This window comes from Mesoplodon densirostris, chromosome 10, assembly GCF_025265405.1.
Source record: "Mesoplodon densirostris isolate mMesDen1 chromosome 10, mMesDen1 primary haplotype, whole genome shotgun sequence".
Lineage (NCBI taxonomy): Eukaryota > Metazoa > Chordata > Mammalia > Artiodactyla > Ziphiidae > Mesoplodon > Mesoplodon densirostris.
In genome coordinates, this window is record NC_082670.1 from 38,472,493 (window position 1) to 38,486,853 (window position 14,361).

General features: G+C 39.4%; 1 protein-coding gene across 4 annotated transcripts in view; it reads right to left on the minus strand.

The window, feature by feature from the left end:
• The window catches only part of MAPK14 (mitogen-activated protein kinase 14), a 71,676-nt gene that overhangs the window by 36,595 nt on the left and 20,720 nt on the right, over positions 1–14,361 (minus strand). For all 4 annotated transcript variants that reach the window (XR_009533636.1, XM_060111268.1, XM_060111267.1 and 1 more), the window contains exons 2-3: positions 14,187–14,316; positions 7,236–7,294 (exon numbers count right to left, since the gene is read on the minus strand). Coding sequence is in view for 3 of the 4 variants with exons in the window: in XM_060111268.1 (XP_059967251.1) it covers positions 7,236–7,294; positions 14,187–14,316 (189 nt within the window). In the remaining variant the exon portion in view is untranslated. The remainder of the gene's footprint in view (positions 1–7,235; positions 7,295–14,186; positions 14,317–14,361) is intronic.

Consider the following 14,361-nt stretch of genomic DNA (forward strand, 5'->3'; position numbering starts at 1 on the left):
TGTAGGATCTTCCCAGACCAGGGCACGAACCCGTGTCCCCTGCATCGGCAGGTGGACTCTCAACCACTGCGCCACCAGGGAAGCCCGATGTGTACAATTTTATATGTGCTATTATACAATTCAGTTCATCACTCTCAACTTCTGAGAATTTCTAACTACTAAAGACTCAACAAGGGGACTTCCCTGGTGGCGCAGTGGTTAAGATTCTGCCTGCCAATGCAGGGGACATGGGTTCGATCCCTGGTCCGGGAAGATCCCACATGCCGTGGAGCAACTAAGCCCATGTGCCGCAACTACTGAGTCCTGTGCCACAACTATTGAAGCCCGCGAGCCTAGAGCCCATGCTCTACAACAAGAGAAGCCACCACAATGAGAAGCCCACACACTGCAATGAAGAGCAGCTCCCGCTCTCTGCAACTAGAGAAAGCCCACACGCAGCAACGAAGACCCAACACAGCCAAATAAAGAAGACTCAACAAGGAAGAAAATAAACTCCCTGCTCTAATAGAGCTTACAAGCCACAGGGAGAAGACAGACAACAATAAATACATGATGATAAAATTTGCTAAGAAGAAAGTAGAGTAAGGAGTAGACCCTGACAGTGGGGGTAGTATTTCAGCTATGGTGGAGACGGAAAAAAAAGCTTCTGATGAAATGACCTTTCGGTAGGGTCTTGAAGGAAATGAAGGAACCAGTCATGTGGATATGTGGGGAGAGTGTTCCAGGCCAACATTAGAAACCAGTACAAAGGTTCTACTGGGAATGTGGATGTCTGTATTCAAGGAAGAATAAAGAGGCCAGAGTGGCTGGAATGGAGAGAGTGAGTGGGAAAAGTATTAGATGAGGTCAGAGAGTGAACAGTAATAAAAATCATGTAGGATCTTCCAGAACCTATCACATTGTATTTTGTTTGGTCATTTAAATTGTTCTTCTCTCCAATTAAAGAGTCTCAAGCTCTCATCAGGGACCATGTTTATCTAATTTATTATATTCTCCAGAGACTAGTACTATGCTTAACATAGGATGGGTATTTAAATATTTATGAATTAAATCAGGTTAAAATATAAATCTAGAAACTTCCTTTACCTATTTGGTACATTCAGCAGCTTTTACACTGATAAAAAAAGGCTACAGTTAGTGGTTGAACAGTTATTTTTAGTTAGTGGAAGGCTAAATAAGCTAGGTGATTATCTGCCCATTGGCTTTCACTAAAACAATGGCTGCTGACTGACCCTGTTGTAGGTCTTCTTCTAAATCACGGTAGAATCTAAAACCCCACTTCCATATCCCTCTTCAAGAACCAAGCAGAGATAAGGAACTTAAGTATAAGAAACCTGGAATGGGAAGTTATAAAATAAGGGGGAAAATGGCAATTCAGTTTTCCTGAAATTTGAGGAAGTTGTTTGCACTGAGTCTAAAAACTCTTCATTGCCTACTAAGCTTGATCAGAGAAACACTATAGTTAAGAAAAGGCAATGTTGTAGTAGCATGAAGTTGCAGCTTACTCTAGGGTTAGGTTCTAATACTGGCTATTTCAAGATTTTGGATTCCTATTGGTAACTAAATATTTGCAGCATGCATATGGCACATATATGCCACCTCCTGCCAAATATTACCATAAAGAAGCAAGCAGACAGCCTACCCGGCTCTTTGGTGGGGCTGGTGGCGGACTCTGGGAGGGCTCACGCCAAGGAGTGCTTCCCATGACTTCTGCTGCTGGTGACCTTGTCCCCCCGGTGAGCCGCGGCCACCCCACGCCTCTGCAGGACACCCTCCAACACTAGCAGGAGTATGGATTACATCAAAGCAGTCAGCAATGGAGCTGCCTAGTGGGTACCTGCTTCACTAAGCTCTACATCTTGGTGTGTGTGTGAGGACCTGACTGTATTGTTAAGGATCCACTTTCCCGGGACTTCCCTGGTGGCACAGTGGTTAAGAATCTGCCTGCTGGTGCAGGGGACATGGGTTTGATCCCTGGTCCAGCAGGATCCCACATGCCACATGCAGAGCAACTGGGGCCATGCACCACAACTACTGAGCCTGCGTTCTAGAGCCCACGAACCACAACTACTGAGCCTTCATGCCACAACTACTGAAGCCCACACGCCTAGAGCTCAAGCTCTGAAACAAGAGAAGCCACCACAATGAGAAGTGCGCGCACCGCAATGAAGAGTAGCCCCCACTCGCCACAACTAGAGAAAGCCCTTGCGCAGCAATGAAGACCCAACACAGACAAAAATTTAAAAAAATAAAAAAAAGAAGCAAACAGAAATGTCCAAATGATATCCAATCATTAAAAAGATCTAGATATATCTTATAAAATTTTTCCAGCTGTACAACCACATCATATCTCAGTCAAGAAAACTTGGTACTGTATTCTCATCTTTTAACTCCACATTTTCCAAACACCAGCTCTGTTAGATTCAGTAACTGCACATTGTTTCTAATGATCAAAACTCACTACCTATTATTCCTTTCTCAAAAGTATAGTCTTACTAATGAATTATGTAGGATGCCTATTAACTAAGAAATTTAAAATTCAGTAAAAACTTGAATTGTATGATAAATGGAAAGTGCTAACTGAAACATAAAGGCACAAATACACATAACACATGATTAAAAGCCAACTATAACTATGAAAAGTAATTAGAGATTTTGTTAATTAGTACAGAAAATTTATGTTCAAATTACTGTTTGGGGCTTCCCTGGTGGTGCAGTGGTTAAGAACACGGGTTCGAGCCCTGGTCTGGGAAGATCCCACATGCCGCGGAGCAACTAAGCCTGTGCGCCACAACTGCTGAGCCTGCACTCTAGAGCCTGCGTGCCATCACTACTGAGCCCATGTGCCACAACTACTGAAGCTCACGCACCTAGAGCCCGTGCTCCACAACAAGAGAAGCCACCACAATGAGAAGCCTGCGCACTGCAATGAAGAGTAGCCCCCGCTCGCCACAACTAGAGAAAGCCCACGCACAGCAACAAAGACCCAACGCAAACAAAAATTTAAAAAAAATAAATTAAAAGAAACAAGCAAACAACCCCCCCAAAAAAGAATAAATAAATATTTTAAACAGAAACAAAAAACAAAATTACCGTTTGCTCTAAACCTGGCAGCCTGTAGAACCACTCTAGTCTTCAGCTTGTTTGATTTGGCCAGAACAGTGGGTCTTTGTCTGTTTATTTTGTTTTAATGTAAATTTGAATGCTTTTAGGAAGTACAGGTATTCTGTTGTATAGCACTGAGCCTAGTTTATGTTATATGTCTGGCCCTAAAGGCATTTAAATTTGCACACCCTGTAATTGTAGGTGAAGATGTTTGATCTCTTATGCAAATTCTGAAATGACTTTGGAAAACACTGAAATAACCATAGTCCTGGACAAGCACTAATTTTTTCTCAGTGATACATACATCATAAAAAAGTAAACAATGAGGGCTTCTCTGGTGCAGTGGTTGAGAGTCCGCCTGCCGATGCAGGGGACACGGGTTCGTGCCCCGGTCCAGGAAGATCCCACATGCCGCAGAGTGGCTAGGCCCGTGAGCCATGGTCGCTGAGCCTGCGTGTCCAGAGCCTGCGCTCCGCAACGGGAGAGGCCACAACAGTGAGAGGCCCGCGTACCGCAAAAAAAATAAAAACAACAAAAAAAGTAAACAATGAAACATTTTTCCAAAAGGTATCCTTAGGTTCATCATTCTATTTTCAGAGATTCTCTGGGACTGAAAACACTTCAGAAGTGAACCACCCCAATTTTCATCATTTTACACGGAAGTTAACTGGGACCCAGAGAGGAAAAGTGACTTCCTGGTCCAAGGTCTTACAGTCAACTGATACCTTGGTTACAAAAATGTTGTTTTTGTTTTTTTTAATTTACTTATTTTATTTATTTATTATTTTTTGGCTGCGTTGGGTCTTCGCTGCTGCACGCGGGCTTTCTCTAGCTGCGGCGAGCTGGGGCTACTCTTCATTGCAGTACATGGGCTTCTCACTGCAGTGGTATCTCTTGTTGCAGAGCACAGGCTCTAGGCACACAGGCTTCAGTAGTTGTGGCTCGTGGGCTCTAGAGCACAGGCTCAGTAGTTGTGGCACATGGGCTTCGTTGCTCTGTGACATGTGGGATATTCCTGGACAAGGGCTCAAACCTGTGTCCCCTGCATTGGCAGGCAGATTCTTAACCACTGTGCCACCAGGGGAGCCCCTACAAAAGTGTTTTGAATTTATTTCCCCTAACAAGATTTTTATTTCATCAAAGGAAAGACTAGTGTTTCTGATTATCCTGAGCCTTGTTCTAACACTCTGCTCAGCAAGTATTCAACAAGTAGTACTGAGATTTGCTCCCAAACGGTGAACTAAGTTCTTATTTATAAACCATAATCCAAATTACACAATGTTGTACGTCAGTTATATCTCAGTAAAGCTGGAAATAAATAAGCAAACAGAACCCAGCTACAGTTACAAAGAAAGAATAGATTCCTGCTCAGTAGCCATGGTATTTGTTGAATGAATGAATGAAGAAATAAATGCAATTTCAGTTCAGTGGGTATGCTTGTAGTCATTGAGCCTTCAAATGGATAAAGGAGCCAATAGGCACCACAATGGATAAAACTTAATCTCCCAAAGACACTAGCCTTAAATAAGGTCTTTGACATAGGAAAAACAGGCTCATAATCCAGTTCCATATGCCTGATTAAGGCAAAATACAGCATTAGCCTAGGTCAGCAAATTATCAATTCCTTTCTTAAAAAAAAAAAAATCAATCCTCGTCACACCTAAAATTTTGGGCTATAGCTCAATCCTGATTCAAATGTTTTCTAAAGTAATTCACAAACATATTACTTCAGCATTTTTTCCCACATTTAGACAGAATATCAAAACCCATCATTCTTAGGGCAGTGAAAATACACTGTATGATATTATAATGATATGTCATTATATATTTGTCTAAATCCATAAACTTTTCAATATTAAGAGTGAATCCTATGGTAAACTATGGACTTTCGGTAATTATGATGTGTCAATATAGGTCCATTCTTGGTGAAAAATATACCATTCTGGTGAGTGATGTTGATAATGAGGGAAGCTATGCATGTACAGGGGCAGGAGGGTAAGCAGGAAACCTCTGTACCTACCCCTCAATTTTGTTGTAAACCTAAAGCTGCTCTTAAAAAAAAAATCCTCAAAAAAGTAAAAATTAATGAATTAATGTTAAGGAAAAAACATCATGGCAATATTCTCTTTTCCAAGCATAGCCTACAGCAGGGCTCAACAACTTGCAACACACATGCTTCTGCCTGGGGCATCCAGTAAGGAGGCTTTAGAAGCCTCCACATTCTAGAGACACGCAGGGCTCAGGAAGCACAGCTGTTCTTAGTTACTGCCTTTTTATTCCCCTTTGCTTGAAGGAAGTTCAAAGTTTTTTCTTAAACTTTCATTAGCAGGATCAAGGTTAACTAAGTGGGTGGGAGTTCTTGCACTTAGACTAGATTCTCCTTCTTTCATCTTCGACTCACAGTCATATCATGTTCCAACTAAGTTCAAGTGGTGGGAGATTTTTTTGCTACCTTCCTCCTTCTCTTTCCATTTAATATTCTACATTTCTTTTTCATTTTCCCCCCCTTTCATTAGACAGAACACACAAGCTCAAACATCTCCTCCACTCCCTCCCACTTGTTCTTTGGGAAATGAGCAAATGGTGCTTGCACTTGGCCTAGGATAAGGGTAGGAGAAACTGAGCCCAGGATAAGGGTGGAGTTAAGTTCAGCACTGGGGACAGTGGAGAGTAGAGGTTAAGGAAGAACAGCCAAGATCTGCAATTTTATTTGGACTTTCACAATAGTCATCCTTTCCACTTAGGAATGCCAAAATTTTACCAGGACAAAATGTATAACCCTAAATTTAAGGGGTTCCTTCCCTCTTATGGTATAGTACACCTGTGAACTGGGGACGGGTGGTATGTTAATTCAGATATTGGGAAAGCTACAGTAGAGCACTCATACGTGCACAACACCTGCACAACATCCACAACACTTGCTGGAATCTATCTTGTACTCATACAGGTGCAACCTGGGCATGTGAGGGCATTACTGCCCCATGGGGCAACACTTGCCAATGGAGTCAGAAGCCAGTGGGTAAATGCTCCCCATCTGAGGTACATTCTATACAACTTCTAGAAAACTGAAGACCCTGGCAGTTTTCAGCCCAGTTGCACACAATGGTGACAGACTTAATAACATATCCTCGTAGCAACTTTCTCTTCCTCTCTGTTTCGTTTTCCCTAGCCCTCAACTACTGGTTCCTGAGAATCTCAGGCCCTCTTTCTAGAGGGGGGTTCCCCAGGCTAAAACAATAGAGATGGTCACAAAACTGGAAGAATCAGCTTTCTAAACACATGAGGCTCACCATTTGTCCCAGTACAGAAATCCAATACTTTAAAGATCAGCATGCATTTCCCACACACAAGCAGGATAAAAGAAATGGAAGAATCTATATGGAACCAGGACTCCACTACAGTTCTTTCTTTTTTTTTTTTAAATAAATTTATTTATTTATTTATTTTTGGCTGCGTTGGGTCTTCGTTGCTGCATGGGCTTTCTCTAGTTGTGGTGAGCGGGGGCTACTCTTTATTGCGGTGCATGGGCTTCTCATTGCAGCAGCTTCTCTTGTTGCACAGCATGGGCTCTAGGCAGGCGGGCTTCAGTAGTTGTGGCACGCGGGCTCAGTAGTTGTGGCACACAGGCTCAGTAGTTGTGGCTCACGGGCTCTAGAGCGCAGGCTCAGTAGTTGTGGCACACGGGCTTAGTTGTACTGTGGCATGTGGGATCTTCCCAGACCAGGGCTCGAACCCGTATCCCCTGCATTGGCAGGCAGATTCTTAACCACTGCGCCACCAGGGAAGCCCACCACTACGTTTCTTGATATAAACATGTCCCTTTGAAAGCTGGGACAGACAATTTGAGAATAAAAATCATGGTCAAAACTCCCTATACTCTTCTCTATGGAACTGTTGCCAGGACCCACCACTGTGTCTCCAAATAGGGCACAATGTGCCTGAGATGATGAAAATACAAATTTACACCCCCCAAAATATACATCTTCTGTATCCATTCCCCATTCCACAGAAGAGTTGGATGACAGGAATAAAGAATCTAAGTCTGATAGTGCTAAGTGGTTCAGGAGCAGAAATGGGCTGCTAATCTTTAACCTCTAGCAGAGGAAGGCAAACACAAAAGATTTACTCACACATCATTGAATTCCTCCAGAGACCTTGCAGGTGTGAAAACATCCAACAGACCAATCACCTATAAGAAAACATAAAAATCAAACAGTAAATAAACACTTGAACTTATCCAACAGGTCTTAGTTATTTTAATAGGAACTAATTCCAAATCCTGCTCTCAGTTCAATAACATTTCATTATCATACACTTAATAACTCCAACTTATTTTTTACTCAAATTATGCTTTTGTTTTTTACTTATTAAATGTCACTTTTCATAATAACCCATTTTACTACTAAAATCTTCATGTCTTTAGAATTTGGTCACATATAGCCATTAGCTTATCAGGAAGCAAAAAGATTTAGGACTCTTGACTTACACATGCACTGATAGTCTAATGAACAACAAACAGAAAAAAGTCATACTTCTACAGCTGTTGTTATAGTATCATTTTTCTTTTTTAAATATATTATTATTCAATAAAAATTACTATATAGTCTTCAAAACTGACATTTTTAAAGCCTCAATATATCTTCTCAGAATATTCTTGGTATTATTCTTATAATATTCTTAATATTAAGATTATTAATCACTATCAGGTATTTAGATCAGACTATAAAAATGAAAAAAAAAGCTATCTTTATACAAGGATAAAGCAAAGAGCTACTTAATACTCAGTAATCCATGGTCTTTGAGCAGTTTTTCTGGTCATGAATTTACACTGATTAATTTAACATCCCCCCCTCCCCCAGTTCCTCCTAAAACCCAGACCACTCATTTCCACAAAGCTAGGCACTAAGAAGGCAAACAAGACATATAATTCATGTGTAATATGCTCAGCAAGATTTAAGGGTATCTGGAAATGAAACAAACAAAAGCTAAATGGGCTTCATGAAAACTGACCCATGACTGTGGACTCAGTAAAATATACCAACACTCAAAATATTATCATGGGGGCTTCCCTGGTGGCGCAGAGGTTGAGAGTCCGCCTGCCGATGCAGGGGACACGGGTTTGTGCCCCGGTCCGGGAAGATCCCACATGCCGCGGAGCGGCTGGGCCCGTGAGCCATGGCCGCTGAGCCTGCACGTCCGGAGCCTGTGCTCCACAACGGGAAAGGCCACAACAGTGAGAGGCCCACGTACCGCAAAAAAAAAAAAAAAAAAAAAAAAAAAAAAAAAAAATATATATATATATATATATATATATATATATATATATATATTATCATGAAAAAGAGCACTTTAAATTAGAATGTTACACCACTCATCCAAATATCAACTTTTGGGATTCCTTGGTGGCACAGTGGTTAAGAATCCACCTGTCAACAAAGGGGACATGAGTTCGAGCCCTGGTCCACGAAGATCCCACATGCCGCAGAGCAACTAAGCCTGTGCACCACAACTACTGAGCCTGTGCTCTAGAGCCCGCGAGCCACAACTACTGAGCCCGTGTGCCACAACTACTGAAGCCCACACGCCTAGACCCCGTGCTCCACAACAAAGAGTAGCTCCCACTCGCCGCAACTAGAGAAAGCCCGCATGCACCAACAAACACCCAACTCAGCCATAAATAAATAAATAAATTTATAAGACCAAAAAACCCCACAAAAAACCCAAAACCCCTACACAAATATCAACTTTTAAAAGTAATTTCAGGGGCTTCCCTGGTGGCACAGTGGTTGGGAGTCCGCCTGCCAATGCAGGGGACACGGGTTCGTGCCCAGGTCCGGGAAGATCCCACGTGCCGTGGAGCGGCTGGGCCCGTGAGCCATGGCCGCTGAGCCTGTGTGTCCGGAGCCTGTGCTCCGCAACGGGACAGGCCACGACAGTGAGAGGCCCGCGTACCGCCAAAAAAAAAAAAAAAAAAGCAATTTCAATTATACAGCCTTAACCCAAACGGGAAACAAACTAAAAAAAGGCCTTGGAATTCAAGAAGAATAGCTTTTCAAGTCTTTGCATCTTATTCCAAAGGAAAGGTACACTTATCCATCATCGCCTTATCCAGACAACCGTACACAAGAAAACGAAAATTACCTCTAATTGTACTACTGGTTATAACTATCATTAACATTTTGAGATACTTTCTTTGATTTTTCTGATGTACATAAATTAAATCAGGGTTATACTATGCATACAGTTTTATATCCTGCCTTGTCACTTAACAAATAATGACTATTCTCATGTCCTCAAATGTTTTTCAGTAATATGTTCTATCACTTGTATATACCATAATAAAACCAATTTCCTATCTTTGGACATTTAAGGAACACTGCAAGTATATGTGCCTATGCGTGCATGCGTGCATATATACATCTTGTATTTTCTTCCAGAGAATAAATTTCAAGAAATAGAATAACAAGATCAAAGGACATCAATATGCTTAAGGATCTTAATACTGTCAAATTGTCCTCCATAAAGATGAGGCCAACTTACATCCCACCAATAGTGTACCTATGACCTTATAATAGCTCTGAATAGTGCTTTAAATTAAGTCAAATCATTTTCTTTTTCCTTTCCCATCTAAATCATAATTGTTCTCCTTGAGTTTGATACAGTCCTGGCTTAAGACCTCTGGTCTTTTTAAAAATTAATTAATTAATTAATTTTTGGCTGCATTGGGTCCTCATTGCTGCGCGGACTTTCTTTAGTTGCAGTGAGCGGGGGCTACTCTTTGTTGCGGTGCGTGGGCTTCTCATTGCAGTGGCTTCTCTTGTTGTGGAGCATGGGCTCTAGGCACATGGGCTTCAGTAGTTGTGGCACATGGGCTCTTGGGTGCAGGCTCAGTAGTTGTGGCACACGGGCTTAGCTGCTCCATGGCATGTAGGGATCTTCCTGGACCAGGGCTCGAACCGGTGTCCCCTGCATTGGCAGGCAGATTCTTAACCACTGTGACACCAGGGAAATCCCAACCTCTGGTCTTTTGATTACTACCCCCTACACCCTCTTGTACTTCTGATAGCTGAGATCTAGAAGCCAATTTTATTCACCTGCTCCAATATTTTCTAATCACTGATTCTTGTTATTTGAGATGCCCCATCTTCTCAACAAGAAAACTTTAAAACAATTTACATTGTTTTACATTATTATTTGAATTGTGGCTGTGAAAATATCCTCAGATCAAAATAAAATTAAACTACTAGAGATCCAATTTACACAGGATTATTCATGCAAGGGTTATCTCAAACACACTAAAGTGAAACGAGTCCAAGCATTTTAAATAAAAACTCCCATTTCAATCTGAAAACACAATAGGTATCTTAGAATCAAACAGCTGTAAATTTGAACCCCCAATCAATCTGTGACTTCTTAGACCCATGAGCTTCTTTCTTTTACATTCCAATAACCCCAAAACATGGGATGTTGCTGGGCACACAGCAGTTCAATTAATATTTGTTACAGAAATAAAAGTATCTTCTCTGAGCCTCATTTTCCTCAGATGAGAGACACGTGTATATCATTGCTTATTTTCATAGTATTTTGGGGAAGATTACGTAGACTGACCTGCTGTGGATTACCAAAATAAATCGTGACCAGAAACTTCAGAGTTTTATAATGAATTGTAAAATACAAATCACAGAAACAAACTATTTGAAGCAGCTACTTCCAGTAACAAAACATGACATATAAAGCTAAATTCAACTATTCAGATGATTAAAAAGTATGGCTTCAAGAAGCACAATGACTAATTTGGAGAAAAATAATAGAACAAAGCATATTAGCAAATACTCTATCAAATTTTAATTTCCTTAAAAGGGACACATTTTATGACATTAAAGCCACTCATGTTACATCAAAGTATTTTTAATTTTTTGTGGGCTTTTACAAATATCCCTTCTCTATTAATTCTATTTACGGAGTATTAATCATAAGGAAAATACTGTAAAACAGAAGTTTCCCAGCATTAAAATAGATTTGGGGAACATTCCATAATCGATTCACTTCTCATTTCTTAAATGGAAATTTATTTTTAATTTGTCATATTTTAGCCTATTTCATTACTCCATCTGCCATTATATGATTTCAGACGCTTTAGAAAGTAACCCAGGAATTAAATATTTAGAAAAGATGGCTATAGTATAAATAATCAGCAAATATCTCTGATGACTGTCCTACAATGACAAACAGAAGTCATATATCTTTATTAAATTGGTACACACTCACAAAACACTTTAAGTCAGTAACCAGTCAAAGACAAAATTTAATGTATTTAACACAAGCACACCAAAACAACCACTTGTTCTATCATGGTAAGATTAAATCTAAGGCCCCCAAATAAAATTTATGAAAGGAGTCCCTTAATCACTAAAAGTTTTTTTAATGTATAGCTCCCCAGGCCCTTAACTGTACAGTACCTACTCAGACAGCAAAAGGATGCAGCTAGCCAGCTGCCTCCTTTCAATCTTTCCTTAGACCAGGTGTCAATGAGATCAAGGTCAAAAATTCAGTCAGGAATGGGCCAGGTAAATTTGTTCAGAGAGTAACATCCCCTAGCTCCTATAACCCATATGAAAATTACATATCTGTCATTCATTATCACTAATAAAAGAAATAAAATGAACTACGGATTGTAAGTCAGAGGCATTTTTGTGTAAAAGATCACATGTGCATTCCGGCACCTAAAAATTCTATTTGCTACCAATCCTTACTTAAGTTTTTCACGAGTTTTAAGTTGCTGCTGCTGCTGTCTTTGGAGTCTTGGCAGCTAGCTAAAAGTTAGACAGTGGCCCAAAACAGTCATTAAAGAAAAGAAAGAAAAAGAGGAAGAGAAGATAAAGGAGAGGAATTCCTCTTAAAATCCTCGATTAAACTTACTTGGAAGTCTTGGTTCTTCACCTGGTAAAAATACTTTTACACTGTACATACCTAACAAGCCTTTGTAGAACAGACTGAAATTCCGGAATTTTTCTACATTTAGTCAAAGTCTTCTGGCCCCTTCCCAGTCCCTCTTCAAACATTTGCCAACAGAATGGAGAACTATGAACATTCAGCCATCTGCCTCCTTTTGTTCAAACAACAAATCACCATCTAAATACAGGTGACCCTCTACATCGATACAGTGAAAACCTAAACATTTTAATATAAAAAAGACTGCTATTAAGCAAACTGCTTATAAAACAATTTAGATAAATTAAAATCCTGTTTTCCTAATACGGTCAGTCCTCTTTAAAGTCGCATAGCCTTTCCTAAATTAAAACAATTGTATCCCATCACTGTGGCCTCTTCATGTCTACAAATACAGAATGGCTCAAATGCAACCAGCCCAATATCACGTAAGACATATTTCAAAGTATCTCATTACAGAAAATTAAAATATAGCATACTAAATAAGGTTTGTTGCAATGATCACTAGAAAAGCCAAGGCATGGATTCAGATAACCCAAAATAATTTTTGCCCTAAACACTGGCTTAAATTGACTACGAAATAAAGCAGAACAATAAATTACAGTGCTGGTAATCTTCTACAGTAGATGTTCTTAAATTAGCATAGACAACATCAGTGGGATCCTGGGGCCTCCTGGAGGTGCTTTGGGGTTCCATAAATGTTTGGCTTGCATTGCATTTTCAAAGTATTCTTAAAAAGCTATGACAGTATCTTTGTCGCATTTATTAACGTGTAATGAAAAACAGCATACACACTCAACTGTGTTAAAAGCCAAATGTAAACCCATCAGTTAAGTTGCCAGACCACCTTGATTTTATGCAAACTTCGGAATAAAGATTCTCTTGCCAGCTTTCTCCACATATCTCAACTTCTTATAAACACGTCACTGATTAGGAAGGGTGCAGCTCTGCACTGAACTTTTTAAAAACTCAAGTTTGCACATGGATGCTCATATAAAAATTATACCTAGGAATGGAGATAATCTGTGGAAAACAGGATGTTCTCAATAGTAGGCAATTTAAATATGAAAATAAATAAGCTGCAGCTGTGATTACAACAGCTTAAATTCCAAATTTAAGTCACAATGTTCTCAGTTTAGAAAAAATTTGTACTTCGTGAAACAAATGTATTTTAATACATTCTTTTCTTACCATGAAGAAAAAAAAGTTCAATTACTGAAACAGAAAAATATCTGAATAGCCAAGTAATAAATTGAAATATTGAATTTTTTTTCTACACAGTAACTACCAATAGGGTCAAATAGTTCTAAAATCTCTATGGCCATTGTTTCTATAATGCTACAAATTTTACAGTTCCTTTCATACAGCAATCACATAAACCCTTTCTAACTTGATTTTGAAATTCAGGAAAATAAGTGTCCTCAGTCAATTGTTTTTTCACTTTCAGTTAATATTCCAACTGCATCCATTTATTTATGCTATTAGGATTTTTAAGCACTCCTTTGCAGGACAGCATTGTTCTCAAATGTCCAAACTTAAAGACAAGAAAACATTATATTTAACTTAAACAATGTCTTTGTCACATTTATTAAAATCCCTGAATCTAGAAAAGCTGTCTTCTAAAAATTAAAAGGAAAAAATTATAATATTAAATTATCCAGAAAATAATACCCATCTTTGATAGGACATTCAGTGAACCTAAGGCACTCTTCCTCAAACTTCTCCACTGAGGAAACCCATAACAACACAAAATACCATGGATTCCCATATTCTGATAATATAGTCTTAAGTGAACCAAGTAGAGAATATGAAACTTCTTTGTAATATTTTCTGTTAAAAATCCTTGTGAGTTGTGTTTTATCTCACAATATTCATTTTTATAAAAAAAATTTTATATGCTTTCCCTCTAAAAATCTTAAGGTAAAACTGGAACTCCAGGAAGATGCACCAATTTCATCCCAAGGCTTTGAGTATCTACCTGACATAATGCAGTGGTCACTAATACCCCAGTACAAGAAGGACGGTCCAAAGTTTGATGTACTCTAATGCATTTCCATTCGCAGTAATTAAAACACAATTTTTTCCAGTCTATTAAAGAGCAGAATTTATCCTGCCTTGAATTATTAACTTACATTTTCATGTTTCATATGTTTAAGTAACCGCAGTTCTCTGTAGGTCCTTTTGGCATGAATAATGGACTGAAATGGTCTGGATAGCTTCTTCACTGCAACACGTAACCCAGTTTTTGTGTCAAAAGCAGCACTAAGGGAAAAAAAGAACATAAAAAGCTCATCATTAAATGTTCTC